Below are 25,487 nucleotides of genomic sequence, written 5' to 3'. Positions count from 1 at the left end.
GTGTCCCATCTTCAGCCATGACCATCCCTGATACTTAAGAGGAAGGATACACTCCAAAAGAATACACTGTGGGAGGGAGGAGGAGTCCCTTCCTGACTCCTGCAGATGATTGGCTGAAGCCCTAAAGTGTGAGCTTTTAGGAATATAAGACATAAACCTGAAGTGAGCCCAGGGCTGCTGAGCGCTACCCTCACAAGCAACCCCATCAGACAATCACACTCATAAATTTGCCCAGCTCTCTCTTAAAACTAATTATGTGGTTGCCCCCACAACTCCTACTGTGAGACTGTTCCAAGGCCTTACCCCTCTTATGGTTAGAATCCTCCTTCTAATTTCCAGCCTGAATTTGTTCACAGTCAGTTTATGCCCATTTGTTTTTGTGCCAATATTGTTCTTTAGCTTAACCACCTCTTCACCCTTCCTGGTATTCACCCCTTAACTTGCCCCCTAGAGAGCAATCATATCCCCTCACAGCCTTCTTTGTGCTAGACTAAACAAGCCAAGTCCTTTCAGTCTTCTTTCATAAAAAAGGCCCTTGATTCTCCCGATCATCCTAGTAGCTCTTCCCTGCACCTCTTCCAGTTTGAATTCATCCTTCTTGAACATGGGTGAACAGAACTGTATGCAGTATTTCAAATGAGATCTTACCAATTTCTTGTACAATAGCATTTATGTGTCTCTATCACTGCTGAAAATGCCTCACCTGATACATCCTTTTCCACAGCTACATCATATTGGTGACCCATAATTTTCCTTGACTACAAACCCTGGTCTCTCTTCTACTATGAGGCTTTCAACTTGTGGCAGAAACTCTTATTATTAGATCTTAAGTGCATGCCTTGCACTTTTGTACTACTGAATTTCATCCCATTTCTGCCATTCCAGTCTTCAAGGTCATCCAGACCGCCTTATAAAATATTCTGATCTTCCTCAGTATTGACAATGCTTCCCAACATTGTATCCTCAGCAAATTTCATTAGCACGCTCCTACTTTTTGTGCCAAGGTCGTTAATAATAATATTGAACAAAACTGGCCCCAAAATCAATCCCTGAGGAACTCCACTAGTAAACATCTGCTAGTCTGATAGGCCACCCTTAAGCACAACACATTACCTTGTCCCATTTAGCTAGTTCCTTATCTACCTTACAAATCTTGTGCTAATTCCCATCTTCCTTCATTTAACTAAAAAAATCCTATGTTGTACTATCTCAAATGCTTTACTGAAGTCCAAGTACATTAGATCTACCGCATTTCCCGTATCTAAAAAAATCAGCTATTTTCTCAAAGAAGGAAATCAGGTTATTCTGGCATGATCTACCTTTGGTAAATCCATGTTGCATTATATCCCCCATTTACTTTCAAGAATTCAATTATTCTTTCATTCATAGTTTGTTTTAAAGCCTTGCATACCACTGAGGTCAGATTAGCAGGTCTGTAATTGCCCAAATCACTTCCCTCCCCATCTCAAATATAGGTGTGGTATTACTTATGCGCCAGCTATATGGTATTACCCCCAAATAGAAAGATAGATTTATTAAAAATCATTGCTACCAGACTAGCAATCTCATGTGCCAGTTCTTTCACTATTGTGGGATGGAAATTATTTGGTCCTCCTGATTTGAATGCATTAAGCTCTTTAAATTTTCATTCCAGCTTAGGTGTGATAATTTTAATTTCTATACATTTATTTCCATCAGCCATTACACTTTCATAGTCATGTTCTATATTATACTTTTGCAAATGAAATCAAAGTATTCATTTAGTTTTGGGGCCATATCTAGACTATTTTTATCTTCAATCGCCTTCCCATCCACTCTGCACAGTGGTCCAACCTTATCCTTCCTTCTTCTCCTTCTATTTATATAACTAAAAGAAACCTTCTTATTATTTATTTTAATTTCCATGGCAAGAGCTAATTCAGTTTGAGATTTAGCAAGTCTCACTTTATTCCTACATTTTCCAACCTCTAAAATGCAGGACTCTGTTGCATTTAAAATTAACAGATTTGCATGTGCAAATACTATTCTGCACACCTAGGTGCAAGACTCTATATCCAAAAAGGAATGCATATGTTTCTGGAGATGCATGTACCTCTTATGCTTAAAATTACCAATGGGTCCGTGTATGTCACATCAACAGAACTTGAATTTACCATAGAAACTTCAACATAGGGACTGCTTTTGTTCTTTCCTGAGTTATAGAAATTGCATTTGGAGCTTTTTTTGTTACAGAGTGCAAGATGTAGTCATTCCCTCCTCTCCTGTTTTGTGGAACAATGGAAGCCAGACAGCTCTCTTCCTATTTAAATTTCATGTGAAACATTCTTTATTTCAGTCACTCAATGGGTTTGCCTTGGGCAATTGAATCACAGCTGACAGTAAATTAATGACTATGATGGTGTGATTAGTAGCGATTACAGGCTACTGAGAACCTGCCTGAGCATTTACCACTGTCATAATACTTATGCCGGCTATTATTAGGGATTAATAATGGTCATAAAGAGGACATGATTCCACTGCACTAGACTCTATATAAATGTAAAATCTGTCTGCATTTTTAATATTTCACTAATATTCTGATAAAATGGGAAAAAACTTTTTTTTATTAACAAGTTAAGATTTTTAAAATTTATTCTCTTTCTGGCTGTCTGTTTAGCCATTTAAAAAAATATTATCAGACAAATAGTCTCTCTGATGGACATAAGCCAGATTTGCTGCAAACAAACACACATACTCAGTAAAGAAGTTAAAATTGTATTAGCCATGTGGAATCGAAATAGAACATAAGCCCCAAAACTTTCCCGCTATTAGATATCATACCAAAGTCCAATTGAGAAGAAATAATGATTTCACTAATCCCTAACAATGATTTTTTGAAGAGTTCAAATAAACGTTTGTTTGTTCTGAGTTAGCTTCGCCGATTAGATTTATTTGATTTTCCGTGTTCCTAGGGGAAGAACTTCAGTTTCCCCAGGTTGTAAGCAGAAAAGAACATAAAAAAGAAGATAAAAAGTGAACAATGTGCCTATTTACTAAAGCTTTCTCAATCCATTTTATTTCCAAATGTCAAGCAGTTCTCTGAAACCTTTAAAAGGTTTCTTTACGTACTATTAAGGTAGAGCAAATATTAGGAAGAAAGAATATTTTCCATAGTTTCACGAAAGCTACTTAATAACTTCTATACATGTTATTTAAAATACTGTACACAGTGTATAGCTGAGCAAAGGCTAAAGATGGTTAATAATAAAAAACAGCATGTGCTGTGTATATTTGCTCTCAATCCTTAAGGTGGTAGAAAAATGGCCAATTATTTCTGAAAATGAGAAGAAAAAGCAATGAAGCTTTTAGTTAGTTTTTTAAATTCTGAAAGTCTTTCTTCAAAGTTTCAAAACTGCAAAAAGCAGAGCAACTGAACTACAGTTTCCATCACACAACTATGGTATATGTATAATAAGCCTTCTAAACCCAGACATGCGTGGCAGAATTCTGCTTCCATTTATACCCATACAACAGTCCATGACACTGTACAGGTGTGACTGAGGAAGAGAATTTGCTCCAGTAATTAATTTTTTTTAAAAAGAGCTTTCCTGCTATTGTTCTTCTCACAGGACTTGGATATCAGCTCCATAAATACAGTACCTGTAATTGTAAAAAGAAAAGATACAGCATGCTAATGCTCTTACCTCATACTCAAAGTCCTCTGTTCTATCTGCATCAGCAGGCAGGCTGGAAAGATACTCATTACCTTCATAAAATTCATGCTCCACTGGATGAAGAGAATGGCAGCTATGTGGGACAAAGCAGTACAACAGGAATAGATGAGACAATAGTTTTTCAAATTAAAAAACGATAAAAAACCTTCTCTGTAGTTTTCTCATCTTGGAATGCTATTCTGAGTGATCTGACAGTCTGAAAGGAATACAACCAGGCAAGAGCTGGGGCTTTTCTCTTTTCAAATGCACAGAGACCAGTTAATTTCATTTTGTCAAGTACAGCACTAAAGGTAAAATTCTACTGTCAGATCCACACATGGTTATTTTTGAAGAGTGAATGAAGCAGAGTCTGTTTTGAGCCAAACTGCTTAGCTGATAAGCTTCAGGTTTTTTTACATACTCTTAAATGTACTTAACTCCAGATATGCGTGCCATCTCTACATGCATCCAAATATATGCTTCAGATAATGGAGCAACATAAGGGGCCTTTCTTAGCACAACATTGTACTAATCACATTTCTCCCATAATAAATCCTTTAAATGAAGCCAATTTCACAATGATCACAAATTATTCCAGACCTCAAAGGAGTAACTTGCACTCTACAGCCTTCTCCAACATGGACACAACAGGCTGCCAAAGTGTGTTTGAGAAATTATACTCTTGAAAATGTCAGCACACAGGAACCTTGGATAGGTTTTGGACAAAAAGAATGAGGTCTTCCTGAAATAAAATGAATGTATGTGTAGCCTCAGATACAAAGACAGCTATTACTTGAATTCTGATCATAAATTACCCTAGTGGGATCTGCTGACAATCCACCCAACCTGCCCAGAACTTTGTGACTATGTATTTGTGACAAGGTGAAATGTGGCATCCATTTTGCAACACCACTCCTGTGCAAAGACCCATGGAACATTGGGTGTTCAGTAGGAAATCTCTAGTATGATTGTGGTTTTGCCTGTAGCTACTGGATGAAGTGGAGGGGAAACGTTGACAGACAGATGGGGTAACTCATGAGGCGAGGTCCAAAAGGATGGATCACTATTTTTGCATAAATATGCTATGTTAATATTTAAATTCTGTACAATTTCAGAGGAAATATTCATTTAATCAATCACACTGATTTGTCATTCAAAACGTGGGATTTTTATGTTTAATCTCTTTATATATTCAATAATGTTTTGCTTTAGATAACCACCTTAATTTAATGAATTTCCTTGATTCTCCTTTTGTGTAAGGGAGAAATGTACACAACGCCAACAAACCAGCTCTCTCTGAGGGTATGTCTACATCTACAATTTTGCAGCGCTGGTTGTTACAGCTGTATTAGTACAGCTGTATAGGGCCAGCGCTGCAGAGTGGCCACACTTACAGCAACCAGCGCTGCAAGTGGTGTTAGATGTGGCCACACTGCAGCGCTGTTGGGCGGCTTCAAGGGGGGTTCGGGGAACGCGAGAGCAAACCGCAGGGAAGGAGACCTGCTTGCACGGGGGTTCGGGGAACGCGAGAGCAAACCGGGGAAGGAGACCTGCTTCCCCGCGGTTTGCTCTCGCGTTCCCCGAACCCCCCTGCAAACCGCAGGGAAGGAGACCTGCTTGCATGGGGGTTCGGGGAACGCGAGAGCAAACCGCAGGGAAGGAGACCTGCTTGCACGGGGGTTCGGGGAACGCGAGAGCAAACCGCAGGGAAGGAGACCTGCTTGCACGGGGGTTCGGGGAACGCGAGAGCAAACCGGGGAAGGAGACCTGCTTCCCCACGGTTTGCTCTCGCGTTCCCCAAACCCCCCTGCAAACCGCAGGGAAGGAGACCTGCTTGCACGGGGGTTCGGGGAACGCGAGAGCAAACCGGGGAAGGAGACCTGCTTCCCCGCGGTTTGCTCTCGCGCTCCTCGAACCCCCCTGCAAACCGCAGGGAAGGAGACCTGCTTGCTCGGGGGTTCGGGGAACGCGAGAGCAAACTGGGGAAGGAGACCTGCTTGCACGGGGGTTTGGGGAACGCGAGAGCAAACCGAGGAAGGAGACCTGCTTCCCCGCGGTTTGCTCTTGCGTTCCCCGTACCCCCCTGCAAACCGCAGGGAAGGAGACCTGCTTGCTCGGGGGTTCGGGGAACGCGAGAGCAAACCGGGGAAGGAGACCTGCTTGATTACCAGAGAGGCTTCCTCAGGTATGCTGTGATACCTGCTTATTCCACGGAGGTCAAGAAAAGCGCTGGTAAGTGTCTACACTTGATTACCAGCGCTGGATCCTCTACACCCGAGACAAAACGGGAGTACGGTCAGCGCTGCAAACAGGGAGTTGCAGCGCTGGTGATGCCCTGCAGATGTGTACACCTCCTAAGTTGCAGCGCTGTAACCCCCTCACCAGCGCTGCAACTTTGTGATGTAGACAAGCCCTGGGTCTTTATAAGCCTTTTGGCAGCTTTGGCTATAGTAGATATCTATCTGACCGAGGATCCCTGTTGGCATAAAGCTTTTGATGAAGAAATAGTATGAAGATGAAGTGATCAGAGCCAGGATTCCTTATTGCAGTTCTAATCCATGAATGAAGTTCAGGAGGTGATGCAGTGAAACAAGTGTGGGACTGTGGCTATCAGTGACAGCTATACAGTAATGAGATGACAGTATTCCTGAGATGTTTTCTAGACAGAGCTGTGAGGCTATCGCTACACTTAGTCATTTGTTAACATTTAGTTTCCTTAAAATGAATACTTAATATTATAAGTTACCAATGAGTGCTGTCACACAGATGCAATTCCTAAAGTCATGTGTGTAAAAAGAGCTGAATATGGGTGAGAACTTAAAAATGGTATGGTGACAGACCGCAAATCCCAGTGATGATTGAACTTGGTGATATTCTAAAACAAGAGAGTTCTCAATCATGCCTGTAGCTGTTACCATTGCTTCATGCTGACTGTACAGACGTTCTTGTCTTCAGTGAGGCCTGGTCTACACTACGCGTTTATACCGATTTTAGCAGAGTTAAACTGATTTAATGCTGCACCCGTCCACACAACGAGGCTCTTAATATCAATATAAAGGGCTCTTTAAACCGGTTTCTGTATTTCTCCCCGAAGAGAGGAGTACCACTGAAATTGGTATTACCATATCGGATTAGGGTTAGTGTGGCTGCAAATCGATGGTATTGGCCTCTGGGAAGTATCCCACAGTGCACCACTGTGACCACTCTGGACAGCAAGCTGAACTCGGATGCACTGGCCAGGTAGACAGGAAAAGCCCCGCGAACTTTTGAATTTCATTTCCTGTTTGCCCAGCATGGAGAGCTCACCAGCACAGGTGATCACGCAGAGCTCATCAGCATAGGTAACAATGCAGTCTCCTGAGAATCGAAAAAGAGCTCCAGGATAGACCACATGGGAGGTACTGGATCTGATCGCTATGGATTCCGTGCTAACAGAACTCCGTTCCAAAAGATGAAATGAAAAAACATTTGAAAAAATTTCCAAGGCCATGATGGAGAAAGGCCACACCAGGGACTCAGTGCAGTGCAGAATGAAAGTTAAGGAGCTCAGAGAAGCCTACCAGAAAACCAAAGAAGCAAACGGAAGGTCCGGGGCAGGGCCAAAAACATGTCGCTTCTACGCTGAGCTGCATGCAATTCTAGGGGGGTCCACCACCACTACCCCACCCCGTCCGTGGATTCTGAGGTGGCGGTGGTAATTTCAGCCATGGCTGAGGATTCTGCCGACAGGGAAGATGAGGAGGAGGACGAGCTTGCAGAGAGCACACAGCACTCCGTTCTCCCCAACAGTCAGGAGCTTTTTCTCACCCAGACGGAATTACCCTCCCAGCCCTTCCAACTCACTAGCCCACACAATGAAGCCATGGAAGCGACCTCCGGTGAGTGTACCTTTGTAAATATAAAAATGGTTTAAAAGCAAGCATTTTTTAATGACTGATTTGCCCTGAGGACTTGGGATGCATTTGCGGCCAGTACAGTTATTGGAAAAGTCTGTTAACATGTCTGGGGATGGAGCGGAAATCCTCCAGAGACATCTCCATGAAGCTCTCCTGGAGGTACTCCAAAAGCCTTTGCAGAAGGTTTCTGGGCAGTGCAGCCTCATTCCGTCCTCCATGGTAGGACACTTGACCACGCCATGCATGTAGCAAGTAATCTGGTATCACTGCGTGACAAAGCCTAGCTGTGTATGGTCCCAGTGATTGCTGGCATACAAGCAACATCCGTTCTTTACCTCGCTGTGTTATCCTCAGGAGAGTGATTTCATTCATGGTAACCTGGTTGAAATTCAGGAATTTAATTAAGGGGACAGAGATGGCCATTCCTACTGGGCTATTTGCCTGCTGTGTAAAAGAAATCCTTCCTTGCAGGTAGCCAAGCGGGGGGAGGGGAGGGAGGGAGAATGGCACTGAGCTTTTTTGCATTTGGCTAGCAGGGATCTGCCCTGCTACTAGCCATGCGGTGGGGGGGGAAGGGGGACGATTAGCAGTGATCTTCCATGATACCAGCCACGCGGTGGGGGGAGGGGTAAAGCGATCATCTCAGAGAATTGGATGGGAGAGTGGTTTCTGCTGCTTCATGTTAACAGGAAAGAAGCAGCACTGAAAGGGATTTGCTTGGTATTTGGGAAAGGAGGGCACTGTGTAGAAGAAGGCTGCAGAAGCCGAAAGACAATGGCTTACCATGGACGCATGCAAGCTGAATTCTGCTGCCCGGACCTGCGTCTGTGAGATCTCTAACACTAGAGCCGCAGGCACTCAATATTAAGATGCAAAATGCAACCTTGTAGTGAAATCACATGTGCTATGTAAGGTGAATAGTGTTGTTCACCGTGAAAGAGTATAACCATTGTTCTGTAAAATATATCTTTTTAAATACTTCTCTCCCTTTTTACTCTCCCTCACGCAGTTGCAAATTTTTCAAGTCTCCCTACTCCATCCTGAAGGCTATCTCAGATAAGGCGGCGGAAAAAAAAGACGTGAGATGAAATGTTCTCGGAAATCATGGAAGTAACCCGCAAAGAAAGAGCTCATCTGAATGAGCGGAAGGATGTGGTAGCAAATTACAGGAAAGATGCCAGTGAATGTGAGGACAGGAGGGACGCTCAAGATGAGAGGTGGCGCCAGGAAGATCACAGGTGTAGGCAGGAAGATATGCGGTGGCGGGATGCAACGCTGTGGCTGCCGCGTGATCAAACTGACATCCTCCGACGTCTGGTGGAGCTTCAGGAACAGCAGCAGGGTCACAGAGTGCCGCCGCAGCCCCTGTTTAACCACCCTCACCACTCATCATGTTCCACATCTTCCTCACCCAGACGTGTAAGAACGTGTGGGGGAAGGCTTTGTGTACCCACCCACTCCACTCCTGTGGACAGCCCAACCAAAAGGCTGTCATTACTTTGAAATATTTTTAGTGGCCTTTTCCCTCCCTCCTATCTTCCTCCCAAACCACACCCAGGATACCTTGTCAGTTCTCTCCCTATTTTTATAATGACTTTTTAATAAAGAATACATGATTTTTAAACTATAGTGACTTTATTTGCTTAAGCAAGCTGTAATCGAAGGGCGAGGGTGGGTTGCTTACAGGAAATGAGTCAATCAAGGAGGGGGTTCATCAAGGGGAAGCAAGCACAACAGACACACCATACCCTGGCCCGTGACGAAACTCGTTTTCAAAGCTTCTCTGATGCGCACCGCTTCGTGGTGTGCTCTTCTAATCACCCTGGTGTCTGCTGCTTGTAATCAGCGGCCAGGTGATTTGCCTCAGTCTCCCACCCTGCCATAAAGGTCTCCTCTTTACTCTCACAGAGATTGTGGAGCACACAACAAGCAGCAATAACAATGGGGACATTGGTTTGGCTGAGATCTGAGTGAGTCAGTAATGTGCGCCTGCGAGCCTTTATATGGCGAAATGCACATCCTACCACCATTCTGCACTTGCCTAGCCTGTAGTTGAACAGCTCCTGATTACTGTCCAGGCTGCCTGTGTATGGCCTCAGGAGCCATGGCATCAAGGGGTAGGCTGGGTCCTCGAGGATAATGACAGGCATTTCAACATTCCCAACTGTTATTTTCTGGTCTGGGAAGTAATTTCCTTGCTGCAGCATTTAAATAGAGTAGTGTTCCTGAAGACACGAGAGTCACGAACCCTTACTGGCCATCCCACGTGGATGTTGGTGAAACGCCCCTTGTGATCCACCAGTGCTTACAGCACCATGGAAAAGTACCCCTTGCGGTTTACGTACTGGGTGCCCTAGTGTTCCGATGCCAAGATAGGGATATGGGTTCCATCTATCGCCCCCCCACAGTTAGGGAATGCCATTGCAGCAAAGCCATCCACTATGACCTGCACGTTTCCCAGAGTCACAACCTTTCGTAGCAGCAGCTTAATGATTGCTTTGGCTACTTGCATCACAGCAGCCCCCACAGTAGATTTGCCCACTCCAAATTGATTCCCCACTGAGCGGTAGTTGTCTGGCGTTGCAAGCTTCCAGAGGGCTATTGCCACTCGCTTCTCAACTGTGAGGGATGCTCTCATCTTGGTATTATGGCGTTTCAGGCAGGGGAAAGCAAGTCACCAAGTTCCATGAAAGTGCCCTTACGCACGCGAAAGTTTCGCAGCCACTGCGAATCGTCCCAAACCTGCAAAACTATGTGGTCCTACCAGTCTGTGCTTGTTTCCCGGGCCCAAAATCGGCGTTCAATGGCTAGAACCTGCCCCACTACCAGCAGAACCTCCAAAGCGCAGGGGTCCGCGGTTTGAGAGAATTCTGTATCCATGTCCTCATCACTCTTGTCGCTGCTCTGCCGTAGCTGCCTCCTCCTCGCCTGGCTTTGCAGGTCCTGGTTCAGCATAGACTGCACGAGAACGCGCGAGGTGTTTACAACGTCCACGATTGTGGTCTTGATCTGAGCAGGGTCCATGCTTGCTATGCTATGGCATTTGCACAGTTCACCCAGGAAAAAAGGCGCGAAACGGTTGTCTGCTGCTTTCACAGAGGGAGGGGTGAGGCTGTATCCAGAACAACCTGAGACAATGTTTTTTGCCCCATCAGGCACTGGGATCTCAACCCAGAATTCCAAGGGGCAGGGGAGACTGCGGGAACTATGAGATAGCTATGGGATAGCTACCCACAGTGCAACACTCCGGAAATCAACGCTAGCCTCGGTACATGGACGCATACTGCCGAATTAATGTGCTTAGCGTGGCCATGTGCACTCAACTTTATACAATCTGTTTTACAAAACCGGTTCATGTAAAATCAGAATAATCCTGTAGTGTAGACATACCCTGAGAGAGAGAGAGAGAGAGAGAAAGTGACAATCCTGGAATTTTATTATATAGCTAGTATATGAGGTTGGCTGGAAAAGTGATAGAGAAAGGTAAACAATACCTGTCCGAAAGCAGAAAGGGACAGATATCTGGTACTGGAGGTGTGGATGGCCTAAGCTTGGCCAGAGCCATAATATGCTCAAAGGTGATATCGGTCTGAGTGCTAGCATCCACAAGCTGAACATCCTGTGAGCTACCAAGTGTTTTATTAATGGGAGTTCTCCGTAAAACCTGAACTACAATTGGCTCCTTGGCATTTCGAAAAGCTTCCACTGCCTCTTCGTGAGTGGCCTTGGAGAGGTCCTTCCCATTGACCTAAAGGAAAACAGAATATTACACAAATTAGGACTCAGAACTGAAAGGGCTTATAGAAACAGGAGTATAAAACACGTATAATAAGTGATTTGTACAGTATATTAAATCATATGCTGCTATCTACTGCAATCTTTTATCGTGTTCATGCAAGAGAGAAGATAAGGGTTGGGTGGGAAAATAACTTCTTTGGCTTTTGCTAGAAAACAACCTGATAAAACTCTTACAATACAGTCCCGGTGGATTCTGAAAGAAACAAAAATTAAGTAATACATTTTTAAAACTCTAAGGACATTTACAATTCCGTCTCATAAATTATTTGTCTGGTTTGTAAAATATATATGAAAAAGTGGGGGTTTATTTTGTTTGGTATTTGGTATTAGATTGCAGATAGGAAGATCTGAAGACATAGTCAGTTGCAGTAATTGCCCCTTTACATGTATTGAAATCCAAGTCAAATCCAAACTAAAGAACTTAAGAAGATAAGAAAAAAGAAGTTGCAAGTGCTGCAGTTGCTTCGCTATAGTTTTGTAGTGTAGATGCTTCTTACAACAATGGTAGGGATTTTTCCATTGAGGTTGGTTATCCACCTCTCTGAGAGGTGGTAGCCAGGTCAATGAAAGATTTTTCTGTTGACCTATCTCAGTGGTCAGCAACCTTTCAGAAGTGGTGTGCCGAGTCTTCATTTATTCACTCTAATTTAAAGTTTCGTGTGCCAGTAATACATTTTAACATTTTTAGAAGGTCTCTTTCTATAAGTCTATAATATATAACTAAACTATTGTATGTAAAGTAAATAAGGTTTTTAAAACGTTTAAGAAGCTTCATTTAAAATTAAATTAAAATGCAGAGCCCCCTAGACCGGTGGCCAGGACTCAGGTAGTGTGAGTGCCATTGAAAATCAGCTCACGTGCCACCTTTGGTACGAGTGCCATAGATTGCCTACCCTGACCTATCTGCTTCTACAGTAGGGGGTATGGTCAACCTAACTACTTTGCACATGGCATAGAATTTTTTGCAACCCTGAGAGATGTAGCTAGGTTGACCTAAATTTTAGATGTAGACCAGGCCAAGGACAATTGGTTGACAGGCTGTGGGGCTGAGGATGAGTGTTATATTGGTCTACACTTGAAAGTTTTGCTATGTTGATTCGGAATATGACCCCCCCCACAAACCTAGCCAACAGCTATGCTAGGAAAAGCCCCAGTGTAAATTCAGCTCTACTGGCAATAAGTCCTTTTGTTACGACAACTTATATCAGTTCCACAATGAAATAAGCTGTGTCTCCATTAGAAGAGTTTGCCAGTATACCTCTGCTGGTATATCTATAAACCAACAAATTCTTTATGTTTTTACTATACTGGAACAAAGTGAAGCTTTTCCAGTGTAGCTGCACAAACACTAGGGGTGCTTTGCCAGCATAGCTCTATGAGCCAAGATGTGAAAAAATTATCTAAGTTATATTAGTATTCCTATACCAGTGCTCCCCTAGTGTAGTGTTCGGAGTATAACACGGATAACTGCAAGTATGGGCGGTGTGTTAAATTCCTACATGTTCATGTGCCTGTATTTTCAAAGTATGAGCACATCGCTGAACTAATGTGTTAATTGGGCAATGGCTGTCAATAGCAGAGTTCTTGACCATGAACGTGTGCTATCACTGCACTGAAAACATTACTTCGGTGAGATTCAGAGGTGATGTGAATGTTGCTGTAAATTACAAATAATGTCACTGCCATAAGCCAGTGCAGATGTGAGATGATATAACTTATCCTGTGAAGGGGCAGAAAGGGTGACTTTTTGTAGGAAGAAATGCAACCCCCAAAGGGTTTAATCTCAGGTGCCCTCTTTATTTTACACCCTTCCGATAGAAATCTTCACTTCTATCCCTACAGAATATATGACTTATCACCTCACATTATTTATACCATCCTTACATCACATCTGAATTTGGTCCAGGGGACAAAACCTACAAACACGTTGCATGTATTTTGACTTGAGGCCTGGTCTACACTACGAAATAAGGTCGTTAAACTTTATGTTACTCGATGTGAAAAATCTGTTAAACTGACCTAAATCCCAGTGCAGATGGTGCTAAATCAACTAGAGAATTCTCCCATTAACTTAGCTACTGCCTCTTGAGGAGGTGGCATATGCCCATATTAGAAGCTCTCCTGCTGGCATAGGTAGAGTCTTCACTGAAACGCTACAGTGGCGCAGCTGTGCTGCTGCAGCGTTTTAAGTGTAGACAAGCCCAAACATTATAGGAAGAGCAATAGTAACAGCTATTATTTTAAGTTTGCCTAACATTTTACATTATAACCACCTGCTTTTAATTGCTACTACCTCTGACAAATGAACTATTTGGGTTGCATTTTTCCTTGCTTGGTTTCTGCCTTAGGTTGATTTTTTGTTGTGAAGTTTTACAAAATCAGTGCAATGAAAAACAGAAAATATTGTCCATGTAAAAACTCCGCCAGAACCACAGGAGCTTACCCATAGACAGTTGAAATCTGACAGTAGCATAGTCCTGAGGTCAAAGAAGCATCTTTTCTGTTCCCATGAAAATCCATCCAGATTTATTTGAGTTACTAGGAAATCACCATTTGCACATGCACAAACTAACTTCTCACTCCCTTACTCATTATGTCTGAAAGTCCGACCTCTTGCCATGCTGCAGAGAGCATGCTCCCTGTCTCCTGCTTAATTTCCTAACAACTAAAAGAATCACAGCCCAGACAAAAGGATCCTCCTCCAGCTTTTCCACAATAAAATAGTTTATAACCTAGGAAAAGAAAAAGCACTGACCTACACTACCTTTCTGAAACATAATACCAAACGTAAGTGCTTAGCTCTCATCTGTAAAATGAATATTTCAGCATGTCATCTTTAAAAAAATGCTTTCAGATCTATAGATGAACGAGTACTATGCAAATATGAAGCAGATTAAGAAAACAAATAGCACCCCAAAATCCTAACTGTAAGTTTTCTGACTGTTCCATTCGCCCCCACAAAACTTCCCAGAACCAGAAGAGAACACAGGAATCCTAATAACCACCGTTCCACTGATGTTTAGCAAATATTTGCTGAAGATGGAATTGCTTTGTTTCTCCATTTTTTTCTTTTTTTCCCCAATATCTTGACATTTACAGACCAATTCACTGATCAACCAACCCAAACCCCCCTTGATAAAAAAATATTAGGTTGAAAAGCAAAACATTTGCAAAGTTGGAAAATGCCAGATTTAAGGGAGCTTGTGTAACCTTAATTCTGCTCCTTTGCATACATGTATTATGATACAGTTTTTAATTACATGAACACATACAGCAGTTCAGAACATCCCTAGACATGTTCTTGGTGGTGGTGATGAGGATCATACAGAGCCCATGTGCAACGTAAAAATGTCCTTCCTGTGGCAGAACCTCAAGAAGAAAGTTGTGGTTTGAATCCCGCCTACCCTTACATGGATGTGCGAGGGATCCATGGTATGATGTAGTGACCACTCCTCAATGGCAAGAGCATATCGCTCCCACAGTTAGTTCAGATGTTACACAGTGGTGATGGACACAGTATACATACCTAGATATATCTATTGAAATCTAAGAGACCAGATATTACCATCCTCAGTTCCATAGAAATTTCTCAGTACTAATGTGGGGTAGGTTAGTATCAAATGATATAAAGAGTGACCAGAAAAGAAGTGTATTCTGCTCTAGACAGGTGGCCTACATTGCTGCATAACAGGAGTTTCCCTGACAATTTATGCAAGAGATGATTAAAAATTGTCTCTATCCTTAAAATTGCCATTTGGCCAAATTGTGTCATTGGGGATAATTATATACAATGGAATTCTGTGAGTGCCATATGGGGGGTGGAGATGGAGGGATCGATAAAAGTGTAAAAATTGATTAAATTGTAAAAAGGAGAATGTTCCCCCCATTTCTCCTCCAAGTACGTAAGTTACAAAAACTAAAATGTCCAGTATCAGTTATATCTAACAAAGGTGGCTTTAAATAACACTTTAAATCTGGATCTTATAGCCATCATTCAGTTCTACTTCTCCAGTTCCTTCCTTCTTTAAAAGCCATAGAAATATGCACCCTTTGGGGGATGTTCCCATTACGGAAGTGGGAAAGCCACAATTTTCTAGAATGTAATGTAAGCCCCTTGAACAACTTTTACCCCTACAGTCTGTATGATCCCTTCAAAATGTATAGCTACAGTTTCCTCTCTCCCAACCCTCCTGTACTGACCAATTTTAATGTTTATAAAAAGTTTCAGGATAACAAGTTTAGTGATCATCCTTAAAAGTCAACGTTTGGCAACAAATACCATGTAGTTAAATCTGATATATCAGAATTGTTCCTACTGTAAGTACAAGAAGTATACTATAATTGCCACTATGTGCTACTTGTTGGCAAAAGTTGGGCTGACTTCTAAAAAGCGAGGGGAAAAATGGATAACGGTTCAATAGATATAAAATCTTATTAGAATTCCTTGGGAAACCAACCAACCAATGTCTTCATTTATCCACATAAATCAATACTTATTGATTATTCCAAGCAAACATATTTTACATACATTTACAATAATGTCATTTCCATGCAAATTCTATGCCGAGGAACAATGATATTACAAAATCATGTAACGATGAAACTCACAGCTTATTTTAATTGGCAATAATGTGGCTGACCTGTACTTTCATAAAAATGTTTATTTTCTCCTTGAAGTGAAGAAATCCATGACCTTTAAAATCCTCTATCCTTTATGTGGTTTCCTTATAAGATGTTAGCACTGAGGATACAGAACACTTATTTTAATTGTCACTTGAAGTTCATCAACACAGTTAGTTACTCTGCATAAAGGTCACTCATTTTATAAATTCTGCTTTGCCCTGCAGAAAAGCTGTAGCTTAATTGCTATATGCTGGCAGCTGTCCTGGGCAGTTACCATCATTATGTGTTGGGAAGAGAGAATGTATTTTAAAAACTAAAACCAATACTATATACCCATTTTGGAGATCTCTTCACTTAGCTTCTTTAAGAACTGATTTTACCTCCTGTGTTATCCCCCATCCCAGCACTCTGATATAATCACTTTGGGAGCTGTAGACAGTTGAACACTTATTTACTGCAAACCACTTATAGATTCTTAGCTGGATGATTAAATAAATTATTTGATACTAAAAGGTTACTTTCAATAGAAGCATAGGTACTATTTTAAGAGGATAGGGAAATCAGTCACTTTTAACAATCAACTAAAAAGACACAGGACTACATTTGTTGCAACAGATGGGCTAATTAATCTATAAGAAACTTGTGAATGTTAAGTAAAGAATATATCAATTCACATGTAAACCACTGTCCTGTTTGATGAAGCTTCTGTTTAATGAACACTCTCTTCCTTTTGAAAAAAACTGAGAAGTCTGGGCCACTTGTCAACAACTTCCCTAGAGTGACTGGTTGCCATTGCTTGGATGTTGGCCACCCCCTTTTGATTATCCAGCCACATGCAAAATTTAATCAATATCAGAAAACAAACAAACAGTTTTTGTCTTTGATGCACAAACAAATGCTTGAAAAACCAACTGACACTGGCTGACTGCCATTTCTAAAGCCAGACACTGACGGATACACCGATTTATTTCCAAGCAGTGGTGGTTGGGGGAAAGTAAATGAAGGACAGATTGTCTACAAACAATATAGAGAAAATGGCTGTTGATTACCTTTACAATACTTATTCTAAAAAAATATAAATCCAGGAACACCCACTATTCTAAGAGTACAAATATTTGTGATCTAGTGATGAACTGTCCTTGCCGTAAACCATTTTTCTGCTGTTACTGATTTCAGTTAGCAGTGACCACGGATCATTACTGGGTGGTTATACACCTCTACCTCAATATAACGTCACCCAATATAACACAAATTTGGATACAATGCGATAAAGCAGAGCTCTGGGGAGGCAGGGCTGCATGCTCCGGCGGATCAAAGCAAGTTGGATATAACGCGGTTTCACCTATAACGCGGTAAAATTTTTTGGCTCCCGAGGACAGCGTTATATCGAGGCAGAGGTGTATATGTTAATATCTGTCTCCTTCCTGAGAATAAGACGGTTACTCACCTTGTAACTGTTGTTCTTCGAGATGTGTTGCTCACATCCATTCCAGTTAGGTGTGCGCGCCGCGCGTGCACGTTCGTCGGAAACTTTTTTACCCTAGCAACTCCAGTGGGCCGGCAGGTCGCCCCCTGGAGTGGCGCCGCCATGGCGCCCAATATATATCCCTGCCGGCCCGCCCGCTCCTCAGTTCCTTCTTGCCGGCTACTCCGACAGTGGGGAAGGAGGGCGGGTGTGAAATGGATGTGAGCAACACATCTCGAAGAACAACAGTTACAAGGTGAGTAACCATCTTTTCTTCTTCGAGTGATTGCTCACATCCATTCCAGTTAGGTGAATCCCAAGCCATACCTAGGCGGTGGGGTCGGAGTGAGAAGTCGCGGCATGGAGCACTGCAGTTCCGAAGGCCGCATCCTCTCTTGACTGCTGGACCAGGGCGTAGTGGGAAGCAAAGGTGTGGACCGATGACCAGGTCGCTGCCCGACAGATTTCCTGGATGGGCACACGGGCGAGGAAAGCCAGCGACGACGCCTGCGCCCTGGTAGAATGCGCAGTCACACGGCCCGTAGGGACACGGGCCAAGTCATAACAGGTCCTGATGCAGGACGTTACCCAAGAGGATAACCTCTGGGAGGAGATAGGAAGCCCTTTCATGCGGTCCGCTACTGCCACGAAAAGCTGGGGGGATTTGCGGAAGGGCTTGGTCCTCTCCACGTAGAACGCGAGAGCCCTACGGACATCAAGCGAGTGGAGCTGCTGCTCCCTGCCTGAGGAGTGAGGTTTCGGGAAAAAAACCGGGAGGAATATCTCTTGGTTGACGTGGAAGGCTGAGACCACCTTGGGGAGAAAGGCAGGGTGTGGTCTCAGCTGCACCTTGTCTTTGTGGAAGACCGTATATGGGGGGTCTACCACAAGAGCCCGGAGTTCCGACACCCGTCTAGCTGAGGTGATAGCTACTAGAAAGGCAGTCTTCCAAGAGAGGTATAGCAGGGAGCAAGTAGCTAACGGCTCAAAGGGGGGTCCCATGAGCCGGGACAACACCAGGTTAAGATCCCAGGTTGGAGCATGTGGACGGACGTTAGGGTATAAACGTTCCAGCCCCTTAAGGAATCTAGACACCGTTGGGTGAGAAAAAACAGAGCGACCATCCGCACCCGGGTGAAAGGTGGAGATAGCTGCTAGGTGGACTCGCAACGACGATATGGCCAGACCTTGCCCTTTGAGGGACCAAACGTAGTCTAAGATGTCGGCTACCGAAACTTCCATAGGGCGGAGATTTCTCTCCAAGCACCAACAGGAGAAGCGCTTCCATTTGGCCGAATATGTCGCTCTCGTGGACGGCTTCCTGCTGCCCAAGAGCACCTCCCTCACCGGCGTGGAGCAGCGCAGCTCAGAGCCAGTCAGCCACGCAGGAGCCACGCCGCTAGGTGCAGCGACTGCAGGTCCGGGTGACAGAGGGTCCCGTGCTCCTGGGTAATCAGGTCCGGATGAAGGGGCAGGGGAACTGGGTCGGCTATGGTCAGGTCCAGCAGCATGGGGTACCAGTGCTGTCTGGGCCATGCCGGGGCTACCATGATCACGTGAGCCCTGTCCCTGCGCACCTTCAGAAGGACCCTGTGGACCAGAGGGAATGGGGGAAACGCATAGTACAGGTGGGTCGACCACTGAATGAGGAAGGCATCCGCTATCGACCCGGGCTCCCTGCCCTGAAAGGAGCAGAACGCTTGGCACTTCCTGTTCCCCTTGGACGCGAATAGGTCCACCCGGGGATAACCCCACCTCCGGAAGATGGAGAGGGCGACGTCCGGGCGAAGGGACCACTCGTGCGACAGGAAGGATCTGCTCAATCGATCCACCAGCGTGTTCCGTACTCCGGGGAGGAAGGAAGCCATGAGGTGAATGGAGTGGGCTACACAAAAGTCCCAGAGTCGTATCGCCTCGTGGCACAGGGAGGAGGATCTGGTGCCGCCCTGCTTGTTGATATAATACATGGTCGTCGTGTTGTCGGTGAACACCGCGACACAGCGACCCTGAAGCTGATGACAGAACGTTTGACAAGCAAGGCGGACCGCTCTCAACTCCCGCATGTTGATGTGTAGCCCCACCTCCTCCTGGGACCACAGGCCCTGCGTCCTCAGGGTCCCTAGGTGGGCCCCCCAGCCCAGATCTGAGGCATCCGTTGTTAGGGACACCGAGGGCTGAGGTGGGTGGAAAGGGAGACCCGCACATAACACGGACTGGTCTAGCCACCAGCCGAGAGAATCTAATACCCTCTGGGGGATTGTGATTAACATATCTAGCGGCTGTCTTGTCGGCCTGTAATGATTGATGAGCCACAACTGGAGGGGCCTCATGCGGAGCCGAGCGTAACCGGTCACAAAGGTGCAAGCCGCCATGTGGCCTAACAGGGTTAGACATGTCCGCACTGACGTCAAGGGGGCTGTCCGCAGTCGTTGAACGATCGCCGACAAGGCCTGGAACCGCTGCAATGGCAGCAAGGCCCTGCCCACAGTGGCGTCCAGGACGGCCCCGATGAATTCCACCCTCTGTATGGGAATCAGGGTGGACTTGTCCGTGTTTACCAAGAGGCCCAGAGTGGCGAACATGCCGGTGATCACGCGGACATGGCTGCAGACTTGTTGTTCCGACGTGCCCCGAATCAACCAATCGTCCAGATAAGGAAACACGTGGATACGAATGCGCCGAAGATGCGCCACAACAACTGCCATGCATTTTGTAAACACCCTCGGGGCCGTGGACAGGCCAAATGGGAGGACTGCAAATTGATAATGAAGAGGGCCCACCACGAAGCGAAGGAAACGTCTGTGGCGTGGCCAAATGGCAATGTGAAAATACGCGTCCTGCATGTCGAGGGCGGCGTACCAGTCTCCCGGATCCAGGGATGGGATAATGGTCCCCAGGGATACCATGCGGAACTTCAACTTCACCAGGTACTTGTTGAGCTCTCGCAGGTCGAGGATAGGCCTGAGGCCCCCCTTGGCCTTGGGGATCAGAAAGTAGCGGGAATAAAACCCCTTGCCTTTCTCGTTCTCCGGCACCGCCTCTATAGCTCCTTTGCCGAGGAGCGTCTGCACCTCCTGTCGAAGGAATTGCTCGTGAGAGGGGTCCCTGAAGAGGGACGAGGAAGGGGGGGCGGGAAGGAGGAAAAGAAACAAACTGCAGGCGGTATCCCGTCTGCACCGTGCTTAAGACCCAGTGGTCCGATGTTATTTGGGACCACGCCGGGAGGAAAAACGAAAGGCGGTTGGAAAACGGGGGGGAAGGATCCATTGCGGAAACTGTTACTGCGCCCTCGGGCGCACCTTCAAAATGAAGGCTTAGGTCCAGGCGGGGGCTTAGAGGAGCCTTGGTTCTGCCCCCCTTGGTTCCCCGAATGCCTGCGCCTTCCATTCCTGCCGCGGCGCCTGTTAAGGTCCTGCCGCTGGCGGAACTGGGAATACGGCCTGCGCTGTTGTTGTTGCTGTGGCCGGAAGGGTCTGCGTTGCGTCACGGGTGTGTGCATCCCGAGGGACCGCATAATGACTCGGTTATCTTTCAGACTCTTGAGTCTGGGGTCTGTCTTTTCAGAGAACAAGCCCTGGCCTTCGAAAGGAAGGTCCTGTATGGTATGCTGGAGCTCCGGCGGAAGGCCAGAAACCTGCAGCCAGGAGATGCGACGCATCGTTACTCCCGACGCGAGGGTACGGGCAGCTGAGTCTGCAGCATCCAAAGAGGATTGCAAGGACGTGCGTGCGACCTTCTTGCCTTCATCCAAGATGGCCGCAAACTCTTGGCGAGCGTCTTGTGGCAGCAGCTCCTTGAATTTGTCTGCTGCCACCCAGGAGTTGAAGGCGTATCTGCTCAGCAGGGCTTGCTGGTTGGAGACCCTGAGCTGCAGCGCCCCAGCCGAGTACACCTTACGGCCGAGGAGGTCCATCCGCCTGGCCTCTCTGGATTTGGGGGCTGGAGCCTCCTGGCCATGACGCTCCTTATCGTTCACTGATTGGACCACCAGGGAACACGGAGTCGGGTGCACATGGAGGTACTCGTAGCCCTTAGAAGGAGCCATGTACTTCCTCTCGACGCCCTTCGCAGTCGGAGGGATGGAGGCCGGAGACTGCCAGATGGTGTTGGCGTTGGCCTGGATGGTTCGTATGAAGGGTAGGGCGACCCTGGTGGGAGCATCTGCTGAGAGGATGGTGACGATTGGATCCTCTATTTCCGAGACCTCCTCGGCTTGCAGACTCAGATTTTGAGCTACTCGCCTGAGGAGGTCTTGGTGCGCCCTGAGATCCAGCGGGGGGGGGGCTGTTGGAGGAGGTACCAGCCACCGCTTCATCCGGGGAGGAGGATGAGGAGACCCCCGGCAAGAGAGTGTCTAACGGCGGGTCTCCTTCGGCCCTCGCCTCTGCCTCAGGAGCCAAAGCGGAGTCTTGTTGCTTGGACCCTTCCTCCCCATCCGGGGAGGGAGGGGGGCGAGACAACGAGGCTTCAGGCGCCCTGCGCTCCGCAGTCGCCGGCCTAGCAGGGAGCTGTTGGGGGCCCTGGGCCTGATGGTATGCCCAGGGTGTCCAGAATCCCCATTGCTGCGGGCCTTGGTCTTGCTGTGGCGGATCGCTGAACAGCGCCGCCTGCCGGTCGGTGCCCAGCGCATACCCGCTGTCCGTGTGGGAAGATACGGACGGCTGTCTAGAGGGCCATGGCGGGGCTGACCCTGGTTGGTAAGGGTCTGCGCGGGTCGGCACGGACGATCTTCTCGGTGCCGGGGACCGGTGCCGGGAGTCATATCGGTGCCGGGATCGGGACCGGGACCTGTCACGGTGCCGGGATCTGGACCGGTACCGGGCGCCGCTTCGGTGCCGGGATCGGGACCTGCCACCAGCTCAGTGCCGGGAGGTCGACCGGGACCGGGACCTGCCACCAGCTCGGTGCCGGGAGGTCGACCGGTGCGGCGAGTAACGTCGGGACCGGCTCCTGGAATCGCGGTGCCGGTATCGGCGGCTGGAGTCCGACCGCTATCGTCTTGATGTCGACCGGCGCCGCGAGTGCGACCGGTACCGCTGAGGGGAGCGGTGCCGGGACTGCGAGCGGCGGCGGGATCTGGAGCGACCGTGGCGTCGGGACCTCGATCGCGAACGTGAGTCCCGAGACGGTGCCGACATCATGGGCTTGCCTCTGGACACGACCCGCACCGGAGGTACCGGGGGTGGCAGCTGAGTGGGCTCAGTCAGGGCTATGAGGTCCCGAGCCGAGGCAAAGGTCTCCGGTGTGGATGGGACCACTATCTCAACCCCAGATCTCATGGGGGAGCTTGGCGGCACCGGACTCGACGGACCCGCCGGGCCCGGAGTCGACGGTGCCGGCGGCGCCGCGGCCGATGTTGAGGCCGGGCGCTCCAGTCGGGTCTGCCTGGCCGGAGTAGCAGACTTTGACGGCCTTGGCTCTGTCCCCGGTGCCGGAGAAGGTCGGTGCCGGGGAGTCTTCTCGGTGCCGGTGCGATCCGGTGCCGGCGCTGAGATCACGGCCTGCGAAGCCGCCGGGTCAAGTGCCGCCTCCATAAGGAGAGTTCGGAGTCTTTGATCCCTCTCCTTCTTTGTCCTTGGCTTAAAAGCCTTGCAGATGCGGCACTTGTCTGATCTGTGCGATTCCCCCAGGCACTTCAGGCACGCGTCGTGGGGATCGCTGGTAGGCATGGGCTTCTTGCAGGCCGCACACTGCTTGAAGCCCGGCGAACCAGGCATGAGCCCGGTGCCGGGTGCCGGGAAGGGCTAAGCCCCCGGCGAAGAACTATTTACAACTTACTTATACTTAACTACTACTATCTACACTTAACAATCTAATTAACAACGACAATAGTACTAGAGATAAACGATAGATAACGAGGAGAGCTAGGGACGTGGAGGACAGCTATGCCGCGCTCCACAGTTCCAACGACCGACACGGCGGTAAGAAGGAACTGAGAAGCGGGTGGGCCGGCAGGGATATATATTGGGCGCCATGGCGGCGCCACTCCAGGGGGCGACCTGCCGGCCCACTGGAGTTGCTAGGGTAAAAAAGTTTCCGACGAACGTGCACGCGCAACGCGCACACCTAACTGGAATGGATGTGAGCAATCACTCGAAGAAGAACTCATCTTTATTTCTCATTATATTTTTTAAAACAAAACTAAAATACAATTGCGTGAATTTAGTACTCACAAAAAGTATCATAGTAACACCACTGGGGACTGTGCAGTCCACTAGCCTGATGCTTGGCACAGGCAAGCTAAAATGCAGACTCCACAGAAGCAAAATCTTGGAGAGCACCCACTTAATTGGTGAGGCCAAAGACAAGACTAACTTGAGCATTCTGTTAATCTGTAGTCCTCCAGACACAAAGGCTTCCCAGAGGAGCTGACAGAGATGCCGTCTGACATAATGATGAAGTTCACGAATCTCACTGTGTTGGGAGATTTCAGCATCCACACACACAATGACTCTGAAATCAGTAGCACTAAAACTCTGATCTGATCTCACTAAATTAAAGTTTCTGGTCGGCGTGCTCTGGACCTAAACACACATAATCCCCTCCTTCCAAAAGAGGGACCCGCCTTTTGCACAAGTAGTAGCTATGGAAATATTAGAAGCAGTCATGGCCACCACTTGGGACTCTGCCCCCCACCTTTCCTGTCTAATAAAATAGAGCAGAAGACATCTGGGACCTCTAGTAATATAGCATTTGCACACCTCCTTTGAAGAAGAGATCCTAACTCTCACTCCCAAAGCATGCAATAGTCCAGCAAAAGAAAGCAGCACTTGACAATGGAGATCTTCCCAAGTAAAGCCCAATACCAAATTCCTTTTCTGGGCAAACTAACCTGCAAGCTAGGAAATAAAGCCTCCAGTCCCACCTGCCAGCTACCAGTATCTTGGATCCCTCTCAGCCACGTTATAGGCCAGGACACAAAACAGAGAGATCATCTGTTGATGGTAAACTTTCCAGTTGGGTGTCTTGGCAGCATTTGGTGGTACTGATTATCAAACACTCCTGGTCCTGCCCTGCTGATTAGGAGTTGCAAGGGTGCATGGAAATTCCTTTCACAGATGCATAGATTCTAAGAGCAGAAGGGACCATTGTGATCATCTAGTCTGACCTCCTGTATAACACAGGCTATAGAACTTCCACAAAATAATTTCTAAAGCAGATCTTTTAGAAAAGCATCCAATCTTGATTTAAAAATTGTCAGTGATCGAGAATCCACCACGACTCTTGGTAAATATTTTCAGTGGTTAATTACCCTCAATGTAAAAAATGTGTACCTTATTTCCAGTCCGAATTTGTCTAGCTTCAACTTCCAGGCACTGGATCATGCTATACCTTTCTCTGTTTGACTGAAGAGCTCATTATTAAATATTTGTTCCCCACGTAGGTACTTACAGACTATAAGCAATTCACCCCTTAAAGCAAAATCTTGGAGAGCATCCACTTAATTGGTGAGGCCAAATCTTTGTTAAGATGAAGAGATTGAGCTCTTCGAGTCTGTCACTGTAAAATATGTTTTCTAATCCTTTAATTATTCTGATGGCTCTTCTCTGAACCTACTCCAATGTATCCACATTCTTTTTGAATTGTGGGAACAGTATTCCAGTAGTGGTCACACCACTGTCAAATACAGACGTGAAATAACTTCACTACTCCTACTCGAGATTCCCGTTTATGCATCCCAGGATCTCATTAGGTCTTTTGGTCACAGCATCACATAGGAAGCTCATGTTCCGTTCATTATCCATCATGATCCCCAAATCTTTTTCAGAGACATTGCTTCTCAGACTGGAATCACCCAGTCTGTAGCTGCGGCCTACATTCTTTATTCAAAGAAGTTACACATTTACATTTAACCTTATTAAAACTCATATTGGTTGTTACTTTGCACACAGTTTCAGAGATGATGCATGTGGGGGGGAGACATGATCCCCCCCCAGATTTCTGAGACTGTGGAGCTGCTCCTGCAAGACTTGCTCTGATTGGCCTGCCAGCATGGGAGGGAGGCTCCAGTCT

At 46.5% G+C, this 25,487-nt stretch overlaps 1 protein-coding gene across 2 annotated transcripts in view; it reads right to left on the bottom strand.

Moving 5' to 3' along the window:
- Positions 1-25,487, bottom strand: part of PDZRN4 (PDZ domain containing ring finger 4) — a 409,811-nt gene that overhangs the window by 44,781 nt on the left and 339,543 nt on the right. For both annotated transcript variants that reach the window (XM_050936097.1, XM_050936098.1), the window contains 2 exons: positions 11,083-11,336; positions 3,684-3,786 (listed from right to left, as the gene is read on the bottom strand). In XM_050936097.1, coding sequence (XP_050792054.1) covers positions 3,684-3,786; positions 11,083-11,336 — 357 coding nt within the window. The remainder of the gene's footprint in view (positions 1-3,683; positions 3,787-11,082; positions 11,337-25,487) is intronic.

Source organism: Gopherus flavomarginatus, chromosome 1, assembly GCF_025201925.1.
Source record: "Gopherus flavomarginatus isolate rGopFla2 chromosome 1, rGopFla2.mat.asm, whole genome shotgun sequence".
Taxonomy (NCBI): domain Eukaryota; kingdom Metazoa; phylum Chordata; order Testudines; family Testudinidae; genus Gopherus; species Gopherus flavomarginatus.
This window is presented reverse-complemented; position numbering and strand designations above follow the sequence as displayed.